The sequence below is a fragment of the Megalops cyprinoides genome, chromosome 8 (genome assembly GCF_013368585.1).
Source record: "Megalops cyprinoides isolate fMegCyp1 chromosome 8, fMegCyp1.pri, whole genome shotgun sequence".
NCBI lineage: Eukaryota > Metazoa > Chordata > Actinopteri > Elopiformes > Megalopidae > Megalops > Megalops cyprinoides.
The window spans coordinates 15,508,958-15,535,826 of record NC_050590.1 but is presented as its reverse complement, the minus strand read 5'-3'; the positions used below and the strand labels follow the sequence as shown (position 1 = coordinate 15,535,826).

The following is a 26,869-nucleotide window of genomic DNA, read 5'->3' as shown; positions in this document are numbered from 1 at the left end:
ATGGGAAACAACTGAAAATCTAGTTAAAATACTTCTGTCGTTGCAGTGTCACATGAATGGCAACGGCTGCCATCTTTCCACATGAATTTGGTCAACTTTTCCCAAAAATCTGGAGCTGTTGGAAAAAATATTTTGCATACATTTTGTGTTGTGATCTTCAGAACAATTTTGGTATTTCATCAAGTTAGTCGGACCATGCAGTTGCATCCTAATTTCTACAAATGTATGTTTATAAATATGAGCTGTCCAACCAGGAAAGACATAGCTGAAACTTGGACATGACTTGAAGCAACTGCATCTTTATTCGATCAAGACAGTCAAGAAACTGCTGCGCTCTGAGCGCATCATGATGTATTACGTTTTGTGGACCTGGCTAAAGGAAGGTAATGCATTATCAGCTGTCTTTTCTTGAGAGCTAACATGGTTAAATGCCTCCTTGAACTAGTTATACAAATGGTGATTGCGTTGTCTCGCTTTCAAGATACATGTCGAGCACTCAAAGAGTTAAAATAATTTCACACCAGTTAGATCTGATGTCATATTGATAGCTAGTATTGGTTCCGCGTATGCCTTGACAGCAACAACTTCAACAGAAACCGGAAGGCTTTTGCCAGTGCTGTCATCCATAAGGTGAACTACTCCAGCAAATGTTAACTACAGTACAGCGTTTGACCTCTGAAATCTGAGTCAAAGAAAGGTCCTCAAACGCACGTCATTTCAAGCGCATCTAGCTTCTGCCTGGTGTTGCCAAGAGCGCAACTACCCAAAACACATGCTGGAAATGCATAACATTAGCTAGCCAAAGTCCGTCCGGACATTGGTAGTATCCTGAAATATCTATTTTCCGTTAAAGCTTGAGTTATCATTTTAGTCTAGCCGACTGTCAATATTCTCTACATGAGCCATGGGAAACGGAATGAACAAGGTAAATGCAGCTTAAGCTAGTTTTACGGATTTATTGCTTGTATAGGACAGCTTGGTAACTTGCTAAATTAGCCCTATGGATAGCTAACGCAACGTAGTTGTCATGTACAACGTTAGTCATGTAGACGTCGCTACCTTGCTAAAATTTTGAAAGAAATCACAGAAAATATTAAGCTTGCGTCGCAAGCTAGGTAGCTAACACAAGCCAAAAACAACTGTTTAGATTCTGTGCAACACCTAGCTAACGTTAGCTAGGTAGTTACTAACATACTCACTCCGAATTACCTAACCAGCCGTGTATTTGCTGTTCAAGGAAGTGCCTAATGCTAGCTTTAGGTAGCTATGTAGTTTTTGTTTTGTGTTTTTTCTTTCTTTCTTTTAAAACAAGCGGCTGTGTTAGGCATTGCTGTTTTCACTAGCGCTCGAATTGAAAAGTTGATTGTTGTATTATTTATCTTAATTTCATTTCTGTGTAGTGTCATCTGACAATCTAAAATATAGCTATGCTAGCTATGTAGACTAGAGACTAGAGAACATGTAGACCATAGCAGTGTCATCTTAAACCTAAAATACCTTATCCACGTTGCACGTGCATTTGTACGTACAGAGGGTCAGTTCAATACCAGGACTTTAGTTTCAGAATCATTTCAAAACAGCATTCTTCCTGATTAGTGGGAGAACGGGGCAATGACCTAACTGCCCTCTCCTTAAATCATCCTCCTAAAGACAACGTCACAGCCTAACAATATGTTTCATATTTTTTCGTAAACATTTTTTGTAGGCGCCATTCCAAGCCAAAAAGTGTTCTTTCTTTAAGATTTCTTACAAGTTTCTATCTGTAGACTCAATGATATTTTCTATTGAGTGAAGTGTTCTAAGGAAATGTTTACGTAAATTCGCTTGTTGGTGGCATTATTTATCCTTTTGGCATGATGCACATAGATTATATTTATAGTTCATATGCGGTTGTATATGAAATTAAGACGAAAAATGTTTTCACAGCCAAATTAAATATGGTGGTGGGCTTAGAGTAAAGTTATCAAACTAGCTTGTTTGATAGAAAATGAATTTCTCCATTGTCTCAACCGTATCAATTTCTTTTATATTCAAGGTCGTTGATGGTCTCTATCTTGGAAATGTAAGAGGTAGGCACATTTCTCCTGAATTACAGCCAGCATGAAGTGCGTGGGGGATTTAAAAACGCATTCAAACAGTGACCTGAACTTTTTACTCTTGGATGTTTCAAATTGACAGGTTTTATCACTGACAATATAATACTGGTTTATTATAACATTTGTTGCTTTGCTTAGGTATATTATGGTTTGTATTTGCTGCAGATTTTTCTGTTAACTGTATTGAAATAAAACACTACACATAATAGCACCGTCCATTGTTACAGTGCTTTCCCCGATGAAATTAACACCATAACGTATTATTCTGTTGTAAATTTAGAATAAAATCAATTATTTTGTGGGATTTAGAACAATGTCTTATTTACTTTTAAACCCTATTTATCTGCCAAAAAGTATGCGAATTGTGAAATATACATACTAATAAGGGATCGGGAAATGAAAAAAAAAAAATCAAAGTCACATTCCAACCCATGTGGTATTCCCAGATATGGCTCTATGACAATAGGGATTAAATGGGTTAATATTCTGTAATCAAGACACCAAATACAAATGCTAAAAGCTGGCCAGTTTGCATTTTCAGGGTCTTGCAATATGAGCAGTGTTCTCCCAAGTTGTAGACCCCAGGGCAATTTCTAATTATAGTCACTGTGACGATGGCAACACAAAATGATACAAGAACTGCTCATAAGCTGAAAATAGACCAAAGCAAAGCCCCCAGTCAAACCTGAGTCTGTGAGTCTTTGACACTACAAGTATTTGTGGGTCTCAATTAATTTGTCAGATTAGATCAAATCTGCACAAGAAATGTATGTGAAATCGTACTGTCATTGTGAGATCCACAAACCTAGTTTTGTGAGACTTCAAAATGCAGTCATTAGAACTGGTGATTAAAAGGACGCTACAGAGTTCAGCGTGGTGTAGTTTATAAAGACATTGCTGTAGCGTTCCATGGCCACAGTGTGTCACTGTATGCATCTGGTTCCTGTGCGAGCTGATTTAGCTGATGGTCACCTTTCTTTGTTCTGTGTGCTTCAAAAATAATCTGATTTGCATATGTTTACTTGCATTGAATTTGATAGTGATCAATTAATATTCTAACAGTTGATTTTGTTAAATGTTGCATGTTGAATTAAGTGTTAATTGTGTGCAGATATAAGTGTAAACCTTTGAAATTTGCAGCGTATTTCCCATTATAAATATAGCTCACAAATGTTTAAAAATGCTATGAAAAATATATTGACTTTGCAAAATCTTTTCTCTTCTTTCATGTAGCATAGATAGCATCTCATAAAATGTTTTATATGTTGTACTGAGAATTGTCCCAATGGAAACATAAACATTTTTTTATCCCATAGACTCAGAAAACACAGAGGAGTTATCCAAAAATGGGATTACGCACATTTTGTCAGTGTATCACAATGCCAAGCCAGTACTGCAGGTAAGTAGAGCTGCCTCTGTGGAGTGAAGCAGTGGTTTTTGGTTCTAAAGAGTGAATTCTGAGCAAAGGGGAGAGAGAGGCTGTTGTCTTACTTGGATTATTCAGTCTTGTCATACAGAGAAACCAGACAGGATTTTACTGTAATCAAAAGGAAAGATGACAATACATACAATACATCTTACTATTCAGTGATACGCATCAAAGCTTGAAATAGCTCATATTAAAAATCTCACTCATCCAGTGGATAATTCAGATACAAACATAATTCTTGGAATTAAAAATACATAAAATATTAAGGGTGTAATAGTAAGTAGTGATAGTAATTTGCCTTGGAGCCAATATGAATGTAGATTCCATGTTTACTTAGGAGATCACAAACTGGACCAGTTCATGTCATATTTGACTGGTTATGCCATATTTGACCCGAAAATTACCTTTTAAAGATATTGTTACCAAGAAAGTGTGTGTTTGGCTTTTGAATCAAGTCATGCAGCATATAATAATTTGGATGTCACCCTGCAATTGTAATTAAAGGATGGTTTGATGGTATTCTCTCATTCATTATATTTGTCAAGAAACAATTTTTATGTATAAAGTCACAACACTGCCAATTTGGCATTTAATTTGGCTCACGTATTGACCGTAGTGTCTAGATCAGCATATAATACTTTACATAAATGCAAACGAGAGAGGTAGTTGTTAGTTGTGTAGAATGTGTACGACGCAGTCTGTGTGGACACCCTAACAAAGATATTGTGCATTCAGAAAATGCCACAAAGAAAATAAATTAGTCATCTGCCCATGACTGAATTTGTAAAATGAAGTAATTTGCAACAACAACTTTTTGATAGCATCATACATACCAAAATATATTAAAGATTAAATCAAGATAAAAAGGCTTTTAATGTTTTACTTGTTGCTTAGTATAAGCTCCCACCCAGAGTGACTTACATAGTGTATGAGCTTACATTTTACTTATATTCATTTATACAGCTGGATGTTTACTGAGGCAGTCTGGGTTAAGTGCCATGCCCAAGGGTACAATGGCAGTGGGCAGTCTGAGAGTCACACCAGTAATTTTTGGGACCCATGGTTCAGCTCCTTGCCACTACACCATTTTGTTGTTTTAGAAAACAGAATTGTTCCCAAATTACCATCGTATTTCCATTTTTAGTGGTATTAACTCAGAAAAATAAAAAATGCATAGCAGTCACTGGAAATAATGGTCAGGAAAAATATTAACATGCAGTCTCCTTTTTTAAATGTAATACTGCTGTTGACCACTTGAGGGCAGTGTGTTTGCAGCACAAAATTCAAGCTTTAATTTGGCAACTGTAAAACTTTGATTCTGACAAAACCAAGTTATTCAGTTGTTCACATGCATCCTACCTGTTATTAGTCAGAATGTTAAATAATTTTGAAAATGAGCTAATCATGTACATAGCTGATTATGAATTAAATATTTTGAATAAATAAATGTAATGAGCTGGGTAGTGGAGGTAGGCTATTCATATTACTACTAACAACATATGTTAGCCAAGAAAATTTCTCATTTGGAATTCTTAGTGCTTGAACTTAATGTATGTATGTGTGTACATCAAAATTAAATGTGGATCAATTATTCAGTGTTCAGTGTGCGCATATCTAGACCATGTAAGGGGTTGCCTGCTACTACTCCGTTTGTTGTAGTCAGTGCGAAACAAAAAGCAAGTAGGCCTAAAGCTAAATGGAGATTGTTGCATCAGGTCTGAGGGCTTGCCAATATATTGGTGTGCTTTTAACACATCAAATTCAAATATTTTCTTTTTGTATGCATGTAGTGTAAAACCAACATATTTTTGCTGATGTGTGATTGATATTTGAACAAACATTCAAAGCATTATCACATCTTGGAGGGTGAGGCTATGCATGTGTACAGGTATTGTTTATTTTGAACACCTCGCAGTTGTGAGCTTAATTGTTAGCATCATATATCATTTTGTATGCATGAAAACAGCTCATACAGAATATTAATTCAGGAATGAATATACTAAGAATGACAAAATACTTGAAATGTTACTTTCAAGTAAATGTGGACACCAAGCTAAACCTTTTAGAATATAAGGGTTCTCTGCTCTACTGTAAAAAAAGTGTTGTTTCAGAATTCGGTATTAAACCACATCATCAGGAGTTGTATCTCATTTGTCCATATACATAGTGTTTTGTTCCTGAACATATGCCTGAATAGAAATTTTCACAAGAACAGGCCAGATAAAGTCAAATAGCCGTAAGATATTAATACTGTATAAATGCTTGAACATTTAATTATACTTGAACACATGAAATACAATATAAATATTCAGTGTTGTGACAAGTACTGCATGAACGTTTGGGAACGACAGGAGAACCATGAGATGCAGTCACACCAGGTGTGTATTTATATACAAAGTGATAGCTGGAGACAAGCTCAGACTAAAATGAATCCCCATTGCAAGTTCACTGAATGAAGACAACAAGCAAAAATAAGAAAGACAACACAACAAGCCCCAACAAAACACAGATGGACAAAAAGTTTTCTGTTGCCTTTCAACACTCTCTCTCAGCTGTGGCTTTTTCTCATTTCTCTCGTAAAGTTAGAAATTAAACCATAGACTGAAGCATTTTTAAAAATGTCATAGACACATTGTTATCATAAACCATACTGTTGTGAAACAAGGACACTTATCATTTTGTGATGTCTGGTTTCCATGGCTAAAGTCTATTAATAGATGGTTATACACAGCGATACAGTTTGCATCTTTGGGGTATCTCTGGCTGTGTTACACTCACTGTGTGAAGCGCTACACAATACATTACTTCCTCTCTGAATGATAGCTGTGTTGCAGTTATATATAATTGGAGTAGAAAAAACAGAGCTAAACAAACAGATCAGTGGCACTAGATTAATACATCAAATAAAACTGCAGTCACTGAAAGCAAGACTCTGAAGGACCACACGTGTTTTAACAAACCAGTTTGTTCCATGATATTTGCTTTCTCTTTCCCAGGACATGACCTACCTTTGTATACAAGCAGCAGATTCATCCAACCAAAACTTGTGAGTATTCATGTACACTTATTCGCTCATCTGGATCACTGAAAATTAATCCTTTTTTACTGCACTCAACATAAGTCTTTGTTTTAAACTGAATTAGTGAGAAAGAACTGCATCACATTTAAAGAACACTGTGGTCTAATGCTGTACTGCAGAATCTGCCCTTCGGTGTCCACCTGAAGGAATAAAAGATAATTGATATCCTGTCAATTTTTTTCGAAAATCTAAGAATAAGACTTATATATTTTGCAGCTGTAAACATGACATACATGCTGAGTATATGCACTTCAAATAATCATAGAAATTACCGTATGTCATGTCAAGGTAGTTCCAGACATGCCAGAATGGGCAGATTACCTACAGAATGTCTGCTCAGGTACATTATTGGTAGAATGATGGCAGCCTTAGAGGCGCTACAGCCTTTCTAATTTTACTTCATCCCATCTTGAGTCTAAATTGCTTTGAGACATGACACAGCCAGTGAGATGTACACAATATTGATCCAAGTTTCTGTTGGTCTTTAATAAACACAATTTTGGGATCAGGAACTAAAGTACTGCTAGCAAAGGACATGCTTGTGACATGGCCCAGCTCCAAAAATATAGACTGATCCCAAGCTGCCACTAGCTGGGCTCAGGTTAACAAAACAGTGTTACCTAATCGTGAAACATAATTCCATCATTGATCAAAGGTGGTTCATTAATTATTATGTTATGTTATGAGGAGTGGCACATTTCATGGTAGCCTTCGGTTCACAGCACCTGACAGTTTTCTAGCTCAGACCACAGCTACAAGCTTCATATTTTGGTCTAAGATTGTGACATTAAATATTAGCTTAAATGTGCTTATTACACTACACCAGTACAATAACAAAGCAAGAAAAAGCAGTAATGAATATTGGATCATCTTGATATTAAGCCTGTGTTTATAACATTGCGCATTAGACATGTGAAGTTTTGTTCATAATCCTTTGTAAGTGAAAAAAATGGTTTACTTGCAAATATTCTTGTAACCAAATCTGTTCAAAATCACACAAATGTAGTACTCAATACAAATGTGATAGTCTTTTGGTCTGGGTATAAATATATGGTTGTTTAGTGTTTTAGCTTATGGGTGGGTGTGGAAAAGAGGTCATGTTCATTAGGAATCTAAATTAAATGGCCAATATTAATGTAATCTAGGTAAGTGTTTTTTACAAAATTCACATATCCACATCAGAGATGTAATGTTGCACCCATTTATCCTGTTGTACAATGGTTTTGAACTCTATTTCTGTGGCAGAATGATAAACATTAATTGCCCAGATATATCTATACTGTGACGTGGTCACCATTACTTGGCATTTCATGTCTACGTTTGTCTTGTTTATAATGAACTGGATAGCCAACCCAGCATACTGTGAACGAGATGACAAAATAGCTAAAATGTGACTAAATGCATAAATGGCTGGCAATGTAAATATACTGTAGTCAAGAGTCTTGGGGACTGATAATGTTGAACATTTGTGGGAACTGAAGCGTTGAAGAAGTTGTGTGAAGAAACATTCTTAGTTTTTTTAAACATCTCAGAAACAGAGATGCGTATGTTAAAATAACAGGAAACCATACTTTGAGGATTCAGCATTTTGTTATTGCCGTTTCTTTATATTGTCACCACTGTCTTGAATAAAAATGCTCACACAGCAGCAGTGGCTGCATTGTTGAGTAGCGGTTAAGACTCAGTTGAGTTAAGTTGGGTAGCACCAGACTCTGGACCAGAGGATCATAGGCCAGTGCAGCTCCACTACACTTCCAGAAAGGTCAAACCTCATCATCATCGAGGTCATCAAACCTCTCCTGAAAACTGTAATTTAATGAAGTGCAAGATGGAAAAGTGTGACTGTATCTTCAGAATTGCAAATTGCTTGGGAAGGGTGTATATGCTAAATAAACAATGATGTCATGCAGCACCTAAAGCTGTTCTTAGCGGTTAGATTGTTGTAAACTTTTTTATCAGCTAAAATGAACAAAAGTATGAAGGGCATGTCAGCATGAGACAGTTTAATCAGTAAATTAAATTATTGTAATGTGTGTCATAGTGTGTAGATAAGGTAAATGGATAGGAGAACAATGTGTTCTTTTGAAAATTTGTCTGGGACAGCTTGTTTTAAATATGAATATAAATATTCCTCAACAGTTATGACTATCACAGTAATTTGTAAAGTAACGAAGTTCCCTCCAGTCACATGGCAAATGTGTGATTTGTCTGTGGGCGAGTATTACAGCAGTAGGTAGATTCCCTCCTGCCCTCTGGGGCAGCATGTGTTGTGGGCTTCCCTCTCTTGCTGTATGTATGCTTTGACTGTGTGTGACAAGTTAAGTTGTTAGGCACGAATTACATTCTAGAGTCTTCCTTCCCTTCTACTGTACATGTCACAGCTGGGGATTTCTCATTGAGCTTTGTCTCTTTGAGTAGGCCACAGTGCAGCTGGAACTCTTGATGATACAGATCTTTTGATATGCCGTTGTTACACAACCAAATATTATGTTTTCCATTCACTGTACTAGCAACGGGATACCTTGTTTGGGTGTTCTGGTTGGTGAAATATATATTAAAGTGGTATCAAACATAAGTATGAGATGAAAATTTTTTAAATATAGTTTCATACATGCATACATAGTTATGTATGAATAAAGGCTTGTATAAACAAAGTTCCACAGTATGTAATGTTCAACAGCCTAACAAATGAACACATTATTGTGCATCCCTTTTGGGGAAAACAGTGTACTATACAGTGTGTGAAGTCTGTATACGTAAACAAATACAAATGAGAAAATTCTGTTCAACAAAATGAACAGTCCTTTGTAGGAAAATGGAGGGCACTTAGAAAAAAACTCCTCCTGTCTAAATAAATAAGCTTGATATGTTTTGCAGCCTTAAAAAGTTGATTCCCTTTGTGTGTATTTAATTCACTCAAAACGAGATTCTAGACAGCTGTGCATTCAAAATCTGACATCCAGAAATGTTGAGCCTGACCCAACCCCACCCAAACCCCCATGCTATAACACAGTTATAGACCCAATCCTGATATGTTTCATCAGGACCTCGTAGGTTGGGTTGCAAACCTTTACTTTACTTTTAGTGAGACTTAAAGTGCAGTGAGTTCATTGGACCAGTCAACCTTCAGAATAAAGCTGTGAAGTACTGCAGCAAATAGGCTTTCAGTTAAATGCATCACTTCAAAAGGATTTATTTAACTTAAAAATATATCAAAGCCATTACTGAAATTTCTGATAGCTGTTGCAATGTGGTGTTTTCTCACACCAGATTTTTCAATGATGGATTGTAGAAGGGAGGTGTGTCAACATCAGCACTGATATATCCTTCAGTTATGCCACAGTTCTGAATCAGCTTCCCTGCTGACTAACTTGCACTTAACACATCGATACCACAAAATACATGTTAGTTTTTACAGTTATGCCTGTAATAATGGCAAAACAAATAATACATTTAGGTACTCTTACCACAACATTTGTATTGGTGACCTTAATTGAAGAAAGCAGTAAGATGTAGGACGAAAAGTATGAAAAGGACAGTGAATAGATCTCATGCCCTTCATGGGCAGCTGTAGAGAGAATGTCAGGCAGCATAATGGACAGACAAAGGCAATTATAAGGCGGTAATCTTATCATTCTACTGTCACCAATGTGCATCCTAAACTGATAATAACATTTTTTAACTATTAAAACAAGTACAAAGTATTTATTTATATGGTTATTTGCTTCCTTTTTATGCATATCTGTTTCGCCTATCCTCGACCTGTCATGCGTGTCATCAAAAAAAGAAGAAAAAGTACCATTATAGTTTGAATTAACCAAACAGGGGAAGCAAGTTTGAATTGCACCATACTTTATTGGCCAATAATATCTTTGACAGTGCATTGGTCATTGCAGTATGTTGGTTAATTGAGGATGAAAAAAAATCTGATTTGAACTTCTTATAGAAAGCATCAATGGCAGTATTTCTAGGTTGTCTGTCATGGGGCTATGCTTTGTTAGTAACTTTCTTACAACAAGGAAGCCCCATTATTATGTCTTTTAGATTATTCAGGTGGGAAGACTTTAGGTGAATTTAGACAAAGATCTGTAGCATTTTAGCCATAATTATACTTCATTGAATTAAAAAAGAGTGTATTTTGAATGGCATCATTTTTGTTGATGTTTGAGACCAGCGAATAGCTGGTGCTAGGCAATAAGGAGAGATATCACTGTGCTCTGGCCTGCTCCTGGGATCCTGTTGCAATCGAGGAGCCTGCAGGCTGTAGAGGAAGGAAGCTGTGCTTCAACACCCAGCAGCACCCCAGCCACCGTCGCCTATTAAAAACACTCTGTCACAATCCAGGAGGTTTAAAAATAAGGGCAACGGACTGTATACCAGTTTCATCACTCCCAGTCTCTCAGGCCAGTGACCACACCTGACTGACCTCCAGTGGGCTGTGACAGTCAGGAACTGTCAAGATAGGGTCCCTGGTGTATGAGCACATGCGTCACTCTTCGTCACAGTTCTCAAGAGTGAGATAACATCAGTCAGAATTAGTTTTATATTAATTATAATTCCTTTCCCTTCAAACACCCATGTAATTGAAGGTGTTATGCCTATTCATACTTTCATCGAAGTGTCTTTAAAATCACATTCTAATAAGGCTCTGATGTAAAAGCATATGATTTTACACAGGTGTGCAGTGTCTACCAGGTGCTGTACATGATGATAGGATGCACCATGTGTTAAATGTAAAATACGGTCAAAACAGTTTTATTGACCTTCTCCTTGTTACTGGGAGTTGTTTCACAGCCTCATGAAGTATTTTTTCACAGTATGCATTTTGTTTCATATCTTGTCATATCATAGTTAGGATTGCTAGAAAGTCTCAAATTACATTGAAGTTTGGTATATTTCAGGTTCGGGTTAGTGAGTCATTGATTTTGTACATGGGTTGTATTACAAGAATACCTAATGGCCTAAAACAAATAAGGCATGCATATATATTAATTCTATTATTGTACCTGTATTACACCTATGGTGTCTGATATTTGTGAAATATAGCTGTATATATCACAGTTTCTGAAAATTCATTTCATTGTAGCTGACTTCTGACCCACACGTTGATGTTCTTTTACATTCAATTACATTATAAAGTCTCTCTCTCACTGACTTGCTTCCTTTTTTGATAGGTTGCTATGTCTACAACCTCTGCTTGCATGGTTAAAATAGATTGAACATATTCAGGAATTCATTGATGTAACTTTCTGGGAATTTCCATGGAAAGTGTATTATACTTAATGTTATATTATTTATTGCTACCATTTTACCATTTTATTGTGAAAAGAAGTGATGGGGTCCCCAGACCTTCTTTTGCCCATAAGCTGATAGAAGATTTTGTTCCCCTTTTCACCTTTTAATACTTCAGGATTTAGGGCTTGGTACATTTCTTGGGTACAGAAGCAAGTTTAGAGTTGCTGTAAGAAGGCCCCACATGAGCATGTAAGACTGATGGGGGTTAAATGAGTGTGTAGACTGTTACTTATGTAAGTATTCTGAAAACGATTATAAATACAGTGATGTCAAAGGAACCCATATTTATAAGTGAGCAAAGCTAGACGGTCTCAACTGATTGACAAGCAAAATTAGGTATTTTACAAACATGGAAAACTGTGTTAAAACTGTGACTGTCAACACTTTATCAAAATGTCAAAAATGACATGAAATGTGAAGTTCTTAAAGGAACAGATTGATTGGATTATTTCATTTTACTGAGCCTTTGTGTCTGGAATCAACTTTCGCTGTGATTCAACGTAAATGAAGTTGTTTTGTTTTGAGCAAAGCCTTTAAAAAAACCACAAATGCCTAAGTTAAGAAATACTGCACATTGTACAAGACAGCCGGAAACCTCTGGCTGTGACAGAAAGAAGTGCTGATGTGACATTTATTTCAAAAAGGATATATTCCAGAAAAAAAGAAAAGAACGACACTTGGCCTATTTTGACAGCCGTCTAGTGCTGAAGTACTTGAGCAAGAATGCCGCACTTTGAAGAACTCTTTTTCACCATATGTTTCTATTGTGAAATATGTAAACAAGTATTTCCTCTTGGTATTTGGGGAATTTGTGGGAGCATGGGAAATAATTCACAGGTTTCTACTTGTAGAAATTAATCAGGCTATACTGTTCATATAAATGATTAATAGAATTCAATTTTTTAACTGGTCTGATATGAAAAAATGAAATGAGATAATACCATTATGTATTAGGTTAAATCAGTGTGATAGCACAGTAACCAGAAACAAATTACTAAATACTAAATAGTTTTGTCACTATGTGTAGTAACTCTGTGTGTGTGTGTGTGTGTGTGTGTGTGTGTGTGTGTGTGTGTGTGTGTGTGTGCGTGTGTGTGTGTGTGTGTGCGCATGTGCGTGTGTGCGTTCCCTTCATGTGCTTTATTCAAATGTGTTTTTTGCTAGTGGAAAGGAAAAATTTGCAGTGACCTCATCAGTTGCAGTAACCTCATCAGGCACCTAAACAATGCGGACTTACCTATGAACTTCCTATGAAATGTTCTGACACAGACTGTATATCTTGTTAAAGCTTTTATGGCTCTGCAACTTCCATTTACTAATACACTCAGGTCAATTCCCTGCCTAGTTTCAGGTAAAATGGAATGTTAGCCAGTCTGTATATTCTACTGGGTCTTATTGCGTTGGTTGACTGGGTCTGGTTAATAATTCTCCACTGTGAGTAACACAGAGGTAGGAAGTGTTTGGCACATTGCCACTGCATCACCACGGGAGTTTCAGCCCTCTGGCAGTTGCAGTCCTGACATGCACTATAATTCAAACATTGTGTGGGATATTCTAACTGGAAATTCTTTCCATAACAAGTGTCACCCTCATTAATATGAAGCGACAAACTGGCCTACAATGTTCCACCTACCACATGCCATACTGAGTGCAATTTCAGTGTAATTTGAGTATTTCCTCTGTCTGTTATGAACCTACCCTCAGTCCCATCAAAACCTAGCTTTTTAAACTGATCCCAGTAAAACAACAAATGAATTACTAACCAAGAAAATAAGAAGTTCTAACCTGCATTTGTGGGTATACATGTAATGTATGTTAACAAATTAAAAACAAGACACTTTTCAGGAGGTAGTTACACAACCAGACCAGAAACAAATTCAAAATGAGAGGACTCCTGAACTGAAAGAAGTAAACTTTAGCCTGTTCTGACTAGGATAGTACTGTCTCTATGCCTTCAACAGTGGCGTACAGCAAGGTCCCCCGAGTCAGGAACAATGCCATTGTGTCAGTCTGTTAACTCACATTTCAGTTATTAAGTGCAAATGTACATGTCTGAACCAAAATAGAATAAAAGTGCCATAAAGCATCTACAAACAAAAGATCAGGGTGAGGTCTCTGCTGAATTATCTGAACACTTTACATCTCAGTAGCTGTAGGCTGTTCAAATGGAAGTCCACAGGCCTTTGTACATGAACATGCCAGTGATAATGCCAAAAGGACAAAGAGATTATTACAGCTGTCACAGAAGTATGCTCTCCACTGCTTTTGTGGAAAATATTACAGCCGCCACTGTGTTTGTTAAATTGTAAAATTTACAATAAGATTTATTATCAGGTGTAAACAAATGGTCATCTGAACAATGATGTGATATTGATCAGATCTTTTTCAGAGAATTCCAGTCAGCAAGTCTTTTCTACCACCTTTAAGAGAAGTCATGTGCTCCCCCATGTATAACATCATATCACAGCACATGTTAGTGTCCTGTACAAGGATAATAAACCAACAAGGAATTATTTTATATGGGACCTGAGTTAGCAGCAGATATACCCTACTATAGCACATATACCATAAAATGATATAAGTAGGGAAGAGGGATACAGACAGTTGTCTGACATGAGAGGATCTGGTGCAGCATGTCTGACATCAGATCATGCTAATTTTGTTGCTTTTTGTTTGTTTTTTTTTCCTCAGGTTACAACATTTCAAGGAGTGCATTGGCTTCATCCATGAGAGTCGCCTGAAGGGGGGTGCTTGCCTGGTACACTGGTATGTACCAGTAGGTTGGGCCATAGGTTGGGCTCATGTCTTGTATGCAAGGTTCTCCTGTAGTGTAGAGATCATTTCAGAATTTCAGTTCTTGCTAGTTTAAAGCCTCTTCAGACAGCCTCTTCAAAAGGCATGATGTTTCAGCAAGCACACCTTACATTGTTGCTGAACCATCATTCATATATGTTTGTCAAAGTACAAGATTAATTCATTAGGCATTAGCCAGATAAATGAGGCATAATATTCCAGCAGTTCTGGTTGCCCTGAAATGTACCACAGAATGGTAAGACTTATTTTACAGCAACAATGACATGATGAATATAAAACAAAGTAACTCCCTGAAAGAGTACCCAATAACCAGTGACTGAGATCATACTTAAGTGCCTGTGTTGATTCTGATTTCATTCCATCTCAGAGACTCATCATGTGCCTAATCACAATATTTGTTGCTATTTATCATAGTATAGCTTGCCTATTCTGTGAGAACATCTGATTTAAGTCTGATATGATCTCCAATTGCCTATACTATTAACCACAGTTTTAATAGATGTTTTGTGGTGTCATTTAAAGACAGTTGTCCTTTTAAAAAAAAAAATTACCTGACGTTTTCTTCGTTCCATAAAATGTTGTTTCTACATTCTCAAGGAATTTAAGGGGGAAAAAGGAGGAAAAAATAAGAAATGTGAATCAGCCTTATGTTGTAAATCAGTTAGTTTTTGACTTCTCCAGATGTCCGCTGGGTTCAGCCAGTTGTGGTTGAGCTGACAGTGTGCTGTTGTCTTTAATGTGGCTTCAGCCTGGCCGGGGTCTCCCGCAGCACCACCTTGGTGGTAGCCTATCTGATGACTGTCACCAACTATAGCTGGGAGGAGTGCCTCTCTGCTGTCAAGGCTGTGCGCTACTTCGTCAGTCCTAACTTCGGCTTCCAACAGCAGCTGCAAGAGTTTCAGATGACCCTGGTATCTGAGGTATGTGCACTGGTATCATCACACAAGCACCCACAGCTTCTAGCAACAGTCTCAGAAAATGACTCAGACTTTTCAGCAGTCACTCTTGATTACTGCATCAATAGTAGTTGGACAATTTTCATTGTCTGCAGTAATGTATGCCTATTACTGACTTTTAAGTCAAGGCTTTGTCTGACTGTACTTGAAGGAGTTGAACCACAGCAGGGAAGCTTCTTAAAAACGGTAGCCCTTGCCCCCCACCTGCACACAGATGGACATTTATCCTTACTCACTGCTTTATGTTGTGGCTACTTCCACTTCACTTTGTGTGATTATATGTCATCTCATGATGTGACAGAATTGTGAACGTGTTAGATTTGGTTTGAAATTGTGTCGTCAAATTCTACTTACAGTACAGGACAAATTGCTGTATTGCCGCTATTGTTTAGCTTGATCATTTACATTTACATTTATTCATTTGGCAGACGCTTTCATCCAGCGCGACTTACAAGTGAGGCAGAGTACAACGCAAGCAAAAAACTGTAAGGAGTCAACAATATTAGAAGCTCTGCATGGTCAGGTTTCAGTGGTTGGCCAGACAAGGTACAAGCTAGCTGGTAGTGCTAACGTGTGTGTTGTACCATTAGATTACATTTTTTTCTTTTAGAGTTTAGTAGGAAACAGTTTTGAGACATGAGAAGTTCCTTTAGAGGGTAGTGTTTCATGTACTCAGGTGAGAGCAGAAGAGCTGTGTCTTCAGATGTTTCTTGAAGACAGAGAGGGACTCGGCAGAAGAGATGAAGTGTGGAAGTTCATTCCACCACGGGGCAAAGTGAGAAAGTGATAGTGATTTTGTGCCGCAATGCAACGGGACCACCAGATGCCATTTGGGGGCAGAGCGCAGCAGTCAGGAAGGAACATAGGCTTGCAGTAGTGAGTTCAGGTAGGTAGGTGCAGTTTTGTTGGTTGTCCTGTACACAAGCATCAAGGCCTTGAACATAATGCGGGCAGCTACAGGGAGCCAGTGGAGCGACACCAAAAGAGTTGTAATGTGAGCCCTTTTTGGTTGGTTGAAAACCAGACGTGCAGCCGCATTTTGTATCAGTTGCAGAGGCTTAATAGTGCATGCAGGTAAGCCAGTCAAGAGAGCATTGCAGTAGTGCAGTCTTGAGATGATCAGAGCATGAACAAGGAGGTGCGCAGCATACTCAGATAGATAGGGCCTGATTTTCCTGGTCTTGTACAGTGCAAATCTGCATGATCTGGCAGTCATCGTGATGTGATAGGTAAATTTTAGCTGGTCATCACTCACTACCCCCATGTTCCTTGCAGACCTAGACGAAGTCAGTGTTGTTGAGCCGAGCTGTACTGTGATGTCGTGCTGGATCGACAGGCTGGCTGGTATGACTAGGAGGTCAGTCTTGGATATGCTGAGTTGAGGGTGCTGCTTGTTCATCCAGGCTGAGAGACAGGCGGAGATCCATGCTGAGACCATGGGGTCATCAGGTTGTAACCAGAGGTAGAGCTGGGTGTCATTGGCATAGCAGTGGTTGGAGAAGCCATGTGCCTGAATGATCGGGCCCAGTGTGGTTGGAGGCAGCTCTCACCGCCCGCAGGGTGTTAACACCAGACAGGAAGGCCGTCTCAATGGAGTGGTCGGTTTTGAAGCCAGATTGGTTGGCAACAGGTCATTCTGGGAGGAGAAAGCAAGGAAATCAATTCATGCTAATCAACATGTCTGTTAAGGTACGAGTAAACTTAAGTGAAACCCCTGGGAGTTTACCCTCTAACATATAGGATACCAACATGGATCATAATTTAATATGATGTTACTTAAATTTACAACAGTTGGTTCTCAGCTGGCCTGTGTCTTGTCTGGCCAACTATTGAAATCTGGTCATGCACATCTAATATTGTAACTCTGTGTATGGCTTTCACTTGTGTGTGCCTCACTTTGGATAAAAACATCTGCCAAATGAATAAATGTAAATATAAATGGTTCTCTTGTGTCTGCAGTCAACTCCAGTAATCCCAAAGCAGCACAGATCTTCAGAGTCTACACAGAGGTATAGGCTCTTATAGGCTCAGAGTTTTGAATTTTTGGAAATTGCTGACAGTTAATTGATTTAATGCCTTATGCCTTAACAGTTAGCCCGGTTCTGGGGAGCAGTTGATTTTGAATCACTACATGTACAGCTTGATATTGGTATGGTTTGTCCTTGGATATTTTACATTACATCATATTATTGGTATTTAGCAGACACTCTTATCAAGAGCGACTTACATAGGTTACAGTTTTTTGTCGTTGCTGTTTTTACAATGTTATCCATTTATACAGTTGGATATTTACTGAGGCAATTGTGGGTTAAGTACCTTGCCCAAGGGTACAGCAGCAGTGCTCCAATGGTAAATCAAACCGGGAACCTTTTGGTTACAAGTCTTCCTTAACCACTATGCTACACTGCTGCCCAGATATTTTCATTGTGTGTGTTTTTTTTTTTGTTTGTGCTTCAATTAGACCCAAAGAGTTTGGCCCTTTTCCATCCCTTTTGGGCTGTAGGCTTTGCATATTGCATCCAGTAAAATTTCCCACTCCCCTCTGCCAAATAAAAGACAGTGTGCAATATATTTTGCTTTTGTAATGGTCAATGGTCCATGCATTTGTGATGTCTGTGGTTTGAAGACATGACTGTTCAGTGAGCTTGACCTCTAATGTTTTGTGTCTGGTACACACTGTGCCTGTAGCGTGAGTAAACTACCAAAGACATTAAACAGGAAATGTGTCCTGTGATAAATACAAATACACAGCTGTTGGGTGTTTTACATTGGTTGCAAAATATATTTATGTATATTTCTGTGCATCAAGACGTGAAGGTGTGAAAATTGATTTCCTGTTGTTTGATGTCCTGTACTTATTTTCTGATGTTGCAGTGCAGATGCAACAATGTAGACCTGTTATATTCAGCAATTATGAGCCTGGGTAAGATAATTTGATTTTTGTGAAGTATGCTGTGTGTGAATAGAGGAACTCAGGGGGTGTGTAGGGGCATGCTGGAATTGCATTAGAGAAATGTGGGTTATCACGTGTTTGTAATTTCTGTCAGGAGGCTTGCAACATGACTTTTCAGGAAGGACTCTCCTTTTATTTATCCAGTTTATCTGATTTTTGAATGTTTTTATTGTATTTTCACTTCTGTCTGTTGTGCAGTAAAGAAGTACAAGGAAAAAATCACTGTATACACACCTAACTGGTTAAGAGCATGGTAAATATTCTCAGATATATGTTTGTATATTTGTGTTAGTACAACTCCGCAAATGGAACTGCCATGTCTGAAAATATTGCCATTTGTCACCAAACCTGCTGTTTTACTTTTGTGGATCTTTTACTGTGAAAACCTCTAAGTGAGAAACAATCATTAAAACTATCAAGTGGGGATCCCCACTGGCTAGAACACATGAACAGAAAGGGATTTTGCATGTGGTTGGTATGTACAGTACTCTTGTAATAAATATAATGCAAGTGAAGATGCATTTTTCATTGATAATGGCCAATCAGTAACAAATACATGTGTTTACCCTAAAGTTCTGTCACATGTGCTTTACAAGTAAAGTTTTGCAGGAGAAGCGTCAACCTTAAACACCTAGCTATACCCATTAATGTTACTGATAAACCTTGCATTTCCTATATGAATGAAAGAACCATTATCAAAATATGGTACCTGGGTACTGGACCACCTAGGAATGATCACAGGCCAACTGCTCTCTAACTTTGATCTATACATTTTTCATTGTTCCTTCCTTCAAGTTATATTTACGTTTACATTTAGGTCATTTGGCAGATGCTTTTATCCAAAGCGACTTACAAGAGACCTTGAAGTAATCTTTAAGTGCAACCTAAACAACTAAACTCAGCTAAATAAGTCAAGAAAAGTAGAAAACGAAGGTAAATGAGGTGAAGACACAAGGATAGATAAGCACCGGAGACAAACAAGTAGTGACGGGAGCAAGAAGTGCGAGGCAGAAAGTGCACGGAGATGGAATTGTGTTAGAGTTGTTAGAATCGTTAGGAGAGGAGGTGCTCTCGGAAGAGCTGGGTCTTCAAGAGGTTCTTGAAGATAGAGAGGGACGCCCCTGCTCTGATAGCGTAAGGTAGCTCGTTCCACCAGCGGGGAACTACATATGAGAATATTCTGGACTGAGATTGGCTTGTGTGTAGGGATGGCAATGCTAGACGACGTTCCTGGGAGGAACGTAACGGCTGAGAAGGAGGGTAAGCCTGTATGATTGAGCTCAGGTATGTCGGAGCAGACCCAGAGGTCACTGTGTAGGCAAGCACGAGAGACTTGAATTTGATACGGGCAGCCACAGGTAGCCAATGGAGCTCAATGTGCAATGGGGTGACATGGGCCCTCTTGGGCTGATCGAAAACCAGACGCACCGCCACATTCTGAACCATTTGTAGTGGTTTCACCGCACATGCTGGGAGGCCAGCTAGGAGGGCATTGCAATAGTCAAGGCGGGAGATAACGATAGCCTGTACCAGAAGCTGGGTAGCATATTAAGACAGGTAGGGCCGGATATTGTATAGTGCAAAGCAGCACGATCAAGAGACTGAGGCAACATGGTCCGAGAAGGACAATTGGTCATCAATCATGACCCCCCAAGGTTTCTTGCAACCTTAGAAGGTTTGAGATTATTTGAGGCAAGCTTTAAAATTATGCTGTGATGCATGGATGGCTTGGGATGACCAAGAGTTCCATCTTAGAGAGGTTTAGCTGAAGGTGGTGTGCCTTCATCCATAAGGATATGTCTGCAAGACAATCCGTGATCTGTGCCGAGGCTGTGGGGTCATCAGGGGGGAACGACAGATATAGCTGGGTATCGTCTGCGTAGCAGTGATACGAGAAGCCATGCAAGCGGATAACCAGGCCCAGAGAGGTAGTATAGAAGTTACGTACAAGCAAAAAGATCATGAAACCCATAAACCTGGAATGCGGCCAAGTGTTCCATTGTTTAAATGTCACTCAAGGTTAGTGTGTCCCCAATTTCTTGCCTTGATAGCCTCAAGTGATAAAAAATCCCATGTAACCTAATGGAACAGAACTGAAACAAAATGGCAGCATATGCTCTTGGACTTCAAAGGTCCTGTGGATGTTCTCTAAAGGATGTAGATACTTTCAGAGCTATTCGTATAGACATTTAGACAATAAAGACATGGGGTTGTGGGTTTATTATTGTTTTGTTCACAGAATAATTTCCTCTCAAATATTGTCTTGTTTGAAAATGCTCTTTTTAGCAAAGCAAAACATACTCAATGGAACCACAACCCAGTTAATTAATATGGCTAGTCTCATGTATTAGGCCATGTTTGTAACTCATTATTATTATAAGTTCCTTCCTCTTTTCTGATAATCTCCTTTACACATTTTTGTATTGGGCTGTATTTCACAAGAGTCCATAGTTTACAGCCTTTTTCAGGAATACTGTCGGTTGGTCACATTTCGCAAGATATATCATATTGCAGATATATCATATAGCAAACAAAAGTAATAGCACATTCATTTCCAGTTGTAGGTGTGCTTGATTCATTCAAGACTAGCCTCAACATGCACCACCACCAAATTTTCCTGTCATCCCTGGTTGACTTTTCACAGAGGGAAGACTGGATCACATTTCAGTAGTGTTATCATTATTTTATGTTACCTGTGTCACCATATTGTGTACCATAGTTACAATATGTCTATATCAGATACATCACTTGAAAGCATTAGTAGAACCAGTGCATTTCGTTTGGCCGCTTTGGATAGGAATGGTCTTCTAAATGTGTGGTGGAAGCTGTTTTCATTGAATAAGGAATCTGGTTCCCTGTGTATGAATTCCAACAGGATACTGAACAGCAATCAGAAATATGCAATACGGAATGTAGGCCTGTCTGACATTATAATTCCCTAACTTTATAGATCTGAAATATGTGAAAACAGAAAGATCCTCAGAGTGGAGGGCAACAATCCAAAGTGTCAAACTTCTTTGCACTAATATAGAATCAAGATATCATGAGCAAGCCAGAGTTTCAGAAATAATCCATGATCACTTTTGTTTGTAGCTTGGGGATAGAAGGTTCCATATATTCCATCATTGAATGTCAGATTTTAGCAGTCATCAGTAAGGTATACATGACATCTTGTTACACTGAGGGTTAGGAGCAGATGTGACTGCTGGTATGCTATAGGTATAACCTGTATGCTGTAAATCAGTAGTGTACTGAACTATACTACTATACTACTACATCTATACTACTATATTACTAAAATTATGACATTCATGAAGTAGAATGGTAAAAAGATTTTAGCTCAGATTTGAGATAAAGGTTCCTGAAAAGTTGCTTATGTGACTATGCAAATTTAGATTGCATTTGAAAGAATTTCAATGAAATTAAGACAATTTACATTATTGTAAATTGTTAACAGCTAATAAAATGTTTTTCAAGAACTGCAAGAACTTACAAATATACCAGAAACGTATCATGAGGAAGGAAACAGGGGGTGATTCCTGGCACTGCTTTAAAGACGAGCTAAGATAATTCACGGAGCTCAACCCCATTTTCAACTGTTGGACTTCTTCCAGGGGTTTCCCACAATCTGTCTCTGGGATCTTTGTCTAACTTAAGCAGTGTGTATACAAAGCTTGTTTCTATGTTAGGTTTAACATGATAGGCCCTGGAGTGTTATGTATACTGTACATTGTCTCTGTGAATACATAGCAATGTATGTGTTGGGACTACATTTCCCATTGTATAGACCCTATTTTTGTTTGCATAAGTAAAGAACAATAATGTCCAATTCATGTCAGTCCTTTGTAATGATTTGATGTGTTGTCATCCTATGAAATGATATGCTATTATTATATTATTATATTACCGTAAATGTTACCATAAGTTTACTGTTTCAGTGTTAACCTTTGTCTTTACATTTACATTTACATTTGTTTATTTAGCAGACGCTTTTATCCAAAGTGACGTACAAAAGTGCATACAGTAAGTATAGCGAGAGTATGGGGACAGGATGTGTACAGTTCCACAATGAAACAGTTCTCAGCTGAGAGAAAGGCTTGTTTGAGGACACTAATAATTATTATTATTATTAGTAGTAGTAGTGGTAGTATTAGTATTATCTTATTTATTTATCCAAACATTAGATTAGATTAGTTTGCTGCTTTGACTCAATGGATATATTTCCTGAAAAAAATGGTTATGTTACGATTAACCATAATGATTCTGTATGTAATGAGATAAAGAAAGTGTTTCATAGATGTTGAGACATATTTTTATATTTTATGCATGCCAAGTGTATTTGCAGATTAAATGCTTACTGTATAGGTCCACCTTCAGGGTAAGTATGTATTGGTCTTGATGCAACAATGTGTATATAAGAAGCAAAGAAGAAACAACCCTTGATAGGATAGTGTCTTTTGTGGTCTGTATTCTGTAGATGTGTCCATGCCACATGGCATGACAAAATGTTGGTGTTAACTTCCAGTAAACCACTGAAAAGATAAGATCCTTAGACACCAGAAGGAACAGTTTTAGAAAAACAAAGGAATTCCCCTGGATTGCAATGCAGTGCAGCCTCCAGCTCAGAGTCGTATGTGTGTGAGTGGAGAGACGTTTGCAGGTGCTGCCCCCATACAAAGCACTTTTTCACAAGTTGCCTTTTTTCTACAAGACCATTGTGCCATGCACAGGAAAACGACTTCTGTAAACACTAGCAGAGCCCTTCATTCTTTGATTGATATGTTTGCCACTCCAGTTTAGAAAACCCCTTTTCCTAATCTGTACCTGATCATTGTCTTTGTTGCTGATATTCACAATTTCTTAGAACTGACAGATAACATTTAAGAGGACTGCAGTGATTTGTATGAAGCCACTGTGAATTTGAACGTCATTTTTGCTTCATTCAAAATCTACATTTAAGGACCAAGGAATAAGATAGGCTTTCAGTGTACTAATGTGAAAAATCCCCATTTGTTTTGCTAGCATTGTCATGCTGAGCCCATACAAACAATTCACTAGCTGATATGTTTTTCTATTCACTTTTATCAAAAAAAAAAAAAAATCCTACACGCAAGTCTCTACCCACAATGGAGAACCAGCGGTAAACCTAATGCCCACAGACTCCTTACACATCCCCTTCACAAGGTGAGCTTTTTGAGTGGCAGGTGTCCAGGCAGAGTTTTCTCACGCCTCCCTTTGTTCTCTCCCCAGTACCGTGTTTGGCTGAGGGCAACCTTCAGGCCGAGCCACTTTAAGGACCAGGAGCAAGTGGGGGAGCTGCTGAGGCAGTATGAGGAGAAACGGAAGCAGGAGCGCGAGAAGTTGAGAACAGAGATCTGGGCAAACCAGGACACAAGTGTCTATCCTCTACCCTACAATGCATACGGCTCTGGCAGCAACAGCTGATTCAACAGATCAAGCCGCAATGAGAGGCCAAAGCTTGAGAAACCTACAGGAGAAGCACAACTGTCTCTTCACAACAGACATGCCAAGAACACTGGCCTAGGTAGAAGCTTTAAGAAGTGTTCTTATGCACTAGAACTCCAAGATACCTTTTTCCCCACCACCCAAATGTAGCTTTCAGTCAGCGTTATCAATGGTTTTCTGCCACCAGTTGACCACCACTGTTTCTAATTAACATGAAGGCACTGAGAAAACAAGCCTTTTTTATTTCAGGCCACAGGTAGTATCACTTCCGATGATTGGAAAAGAATGCAAAATGAGACCGTGCATGCTGTGGCTCAAAACTACTTTGTTGTCCTGACTGGAGGAGCCAGTAGGGACTGTCCTTAAGTTTTTGTGTGACACCCTTGCATGACTGACAGGAGCAAATGTTATGTCCATTTGAGGTCTGTGGACAAACTGATAAAATATCTTTGCCTTCTGTGATTTTAGTGGAGCACTTCTGTTAAAGCCATATGAATTCTTTAAAACTTTAAACAATAAATATATGTTTTTGAGACAGGTGAATTAGAAAATGTGTGCTTAATTAATCAGACCCATGGAAATTTAAAGGAGATATAAGCCCTTGTTTGGGTGTTTGTAGCTATACCGACAGTCTCAGTAAAATGAATACCACTGGAAGATTCCCAAATTGTATTAAATGGGTTATGTATCAGGAATATTTTAATATGCATTTACATGTACATGGTTTGCTGAATGATGGCTGCTAATAAATGCTAAATATTAAATGTATGTGATTATTGCTGTGCATGTTTACAAATTGCCCACATTACTGATAATTTAATGGACGTTACAGTTGGTGCTAACGTAACCCATATTAGCCCAGAATATTGTATCAGAAATGTATATATTTAAATTTATGAGCCAAAAGTATAGTAACAAAAGTGAGCTGTCTAAATGATGCCAATTCATATGCCAATTAATATATTTTTAGAACAGCATTTTACCTTTCAGTGTCCACAGTCAATTTTTAACATAAAACATCAGTTTTTTCCCTTTTTTCCAAACTACAGCTGCACACCTCAAGAACTACTTTTAAAGCTTTATGCACGATAAAATACAATCTCAGAACTGGTAATCTGTTAAGTTTTTACTTGGTAATGGCAGGGCTATATTTCTTCCAATCTGATTGGGAGCGATATATGTGTCTTCAAATCTAATTGGGAGCGAAGCGAAATGAAATCTTCCTCCTCACAGCTTGAAAAGGTACCATTGCTCCACCGCAACTTGCACTCACTGTTGATGAACGTTGTTTCACTTCCTGATTATGAATACATGACCGGAGGTTGGCTCAGGTGTGTGAATTGAGGTTGTTTGAATATGCAGTGACCGGCATACCTCCTTTTATGCAAACACTGCAATATCTTCGGAATTTGATCACCATAGGTTAATCATCTTTTCTCACCTTGTGAAAAGTGAAAAATCACTTCAGCACTGAAGTTGGACACAGGTGGAGGTGCAGAGCATTGTGTGGTCCTGCTGTTGAACATATATTTTAAAACAAATATAAAAACAGTGTATATAATAGCACTCACATTTGCATGATCTCAAAAAACAGGTCATTTGTTTTCTTGAATTTGCATGCACAAACATGATGAAATTTAAGTCTATTCTACTGGTGTAAATATTCATGTTGGAACAGTAAAGACACCATGGCCAACTTCCCCAAAGCAGACATGGATGAAGGTCACACCTACACTGCGAAGGTGAACACAAACCACAAGATGGGCTCACATCCTAAAACAGACCATGGTCATGTGACCTCACCTTCACTGCATCCGCATTTCATGGTTTCTAAATGATGGCTGTCAAACCACTGTTTGGTGCGGCACTGGCATGAAACATTAACCATTTCTGTTCATTTTGATCCTTAACCTCCCAAGCTGGTACTGAAGAAAACATAATTTGGTTTATGACTGCTGCGCAAGAACCAACACTAACAAAATTGAAGCCCCAGGGTTATATGATCACACATCAGAGGTGTAAGTTAATTTAAAAATATGTCTAAAATCCAATTGTATTTCATTTTATTTGAAACTATGTGCCAGTAGTGTCATTGGTTGGACTTACAGTGTGTGTGTGAGACAGAGAGAGAGAGAGATAGAGAGAAGCAGAAACATATGTCCTGAAGATCTATCCACTACATCTCTGCTGGAGAAATCCTGTGCTTAATGGAACCAGTGCCTGAGTCATCACTACAAGAAATGTGGATTTCCTATTCTTAATTTTTTTCTCCTGGTTAACTGAAGTAGTCATTTATACTGTTAAAATGTTCTTATTATGGTAACATACGAAATGCTCCAATCTATAGCTTCCATACTTGTGAAAGATCTATTCTGTATAGCAAATGTAACTTTTACAGAAACTGAGTAATATATTTCATAATGTCTTTTATATCCAAGTACAGAAATAAAAGAACAACTGAAATGTGCTGCATTAGGAGTCATTAATTCTACAATGGCTGTCAGTGTCATTGTACTGATGTAAACCCATTCAGTTACCTGTGGTACATAGGGCACCCCTACTCATTCCATGGTTTGTAAAACGTGCACCAGAATGCAGCATAACTTTTGTTGTAAATGTTGGGCAAACATAGAGGTCTTCTACCAAAGCAGTGGGATCTGAATTGTGTGAGTTTCTATTGTCCTAATAGTGCTATTCTGGCAACTATTACTATTACAGCTGATTCTCCTGCAACTATTTCTTCCATCTTACTGCTGTAGTCTACTGTACTAGAGGAAAGTG

General features: G+C 38.2%; 1 protein-coding gene across 1 annotated transcript; it reads left to right on the top strand.

Moving 5' to 3' along the window:
* The first annotated feature begins 583 nt into the window (after positions 1-583).
* On the top strand, positions 584-25,235 carry dusp22a (dual specificity phosphatase 22a). Its single transcript, XM_036535066.1, has 7 exons — positions 584-925; positions 2,036-2,069; positions 3,413-3,495; positions 6,522-6,571; positions 14,591-14,665; positions 15,462-15,633; positions 23,873-25,235. The coding sequence occupies exons 1-7, from the start codon at positions 905-907 to the stop codon at positions 24,065-24,067; spliced, it is 630 nt and encodes a 209-aa protein (XP_036390959.1). The 5' UTR covers positions 584-904; the 3' UTR covers positions 24,068-25,235.
* Positions 25,236-26,869: the final 1,634 nt, after the last annotated feature.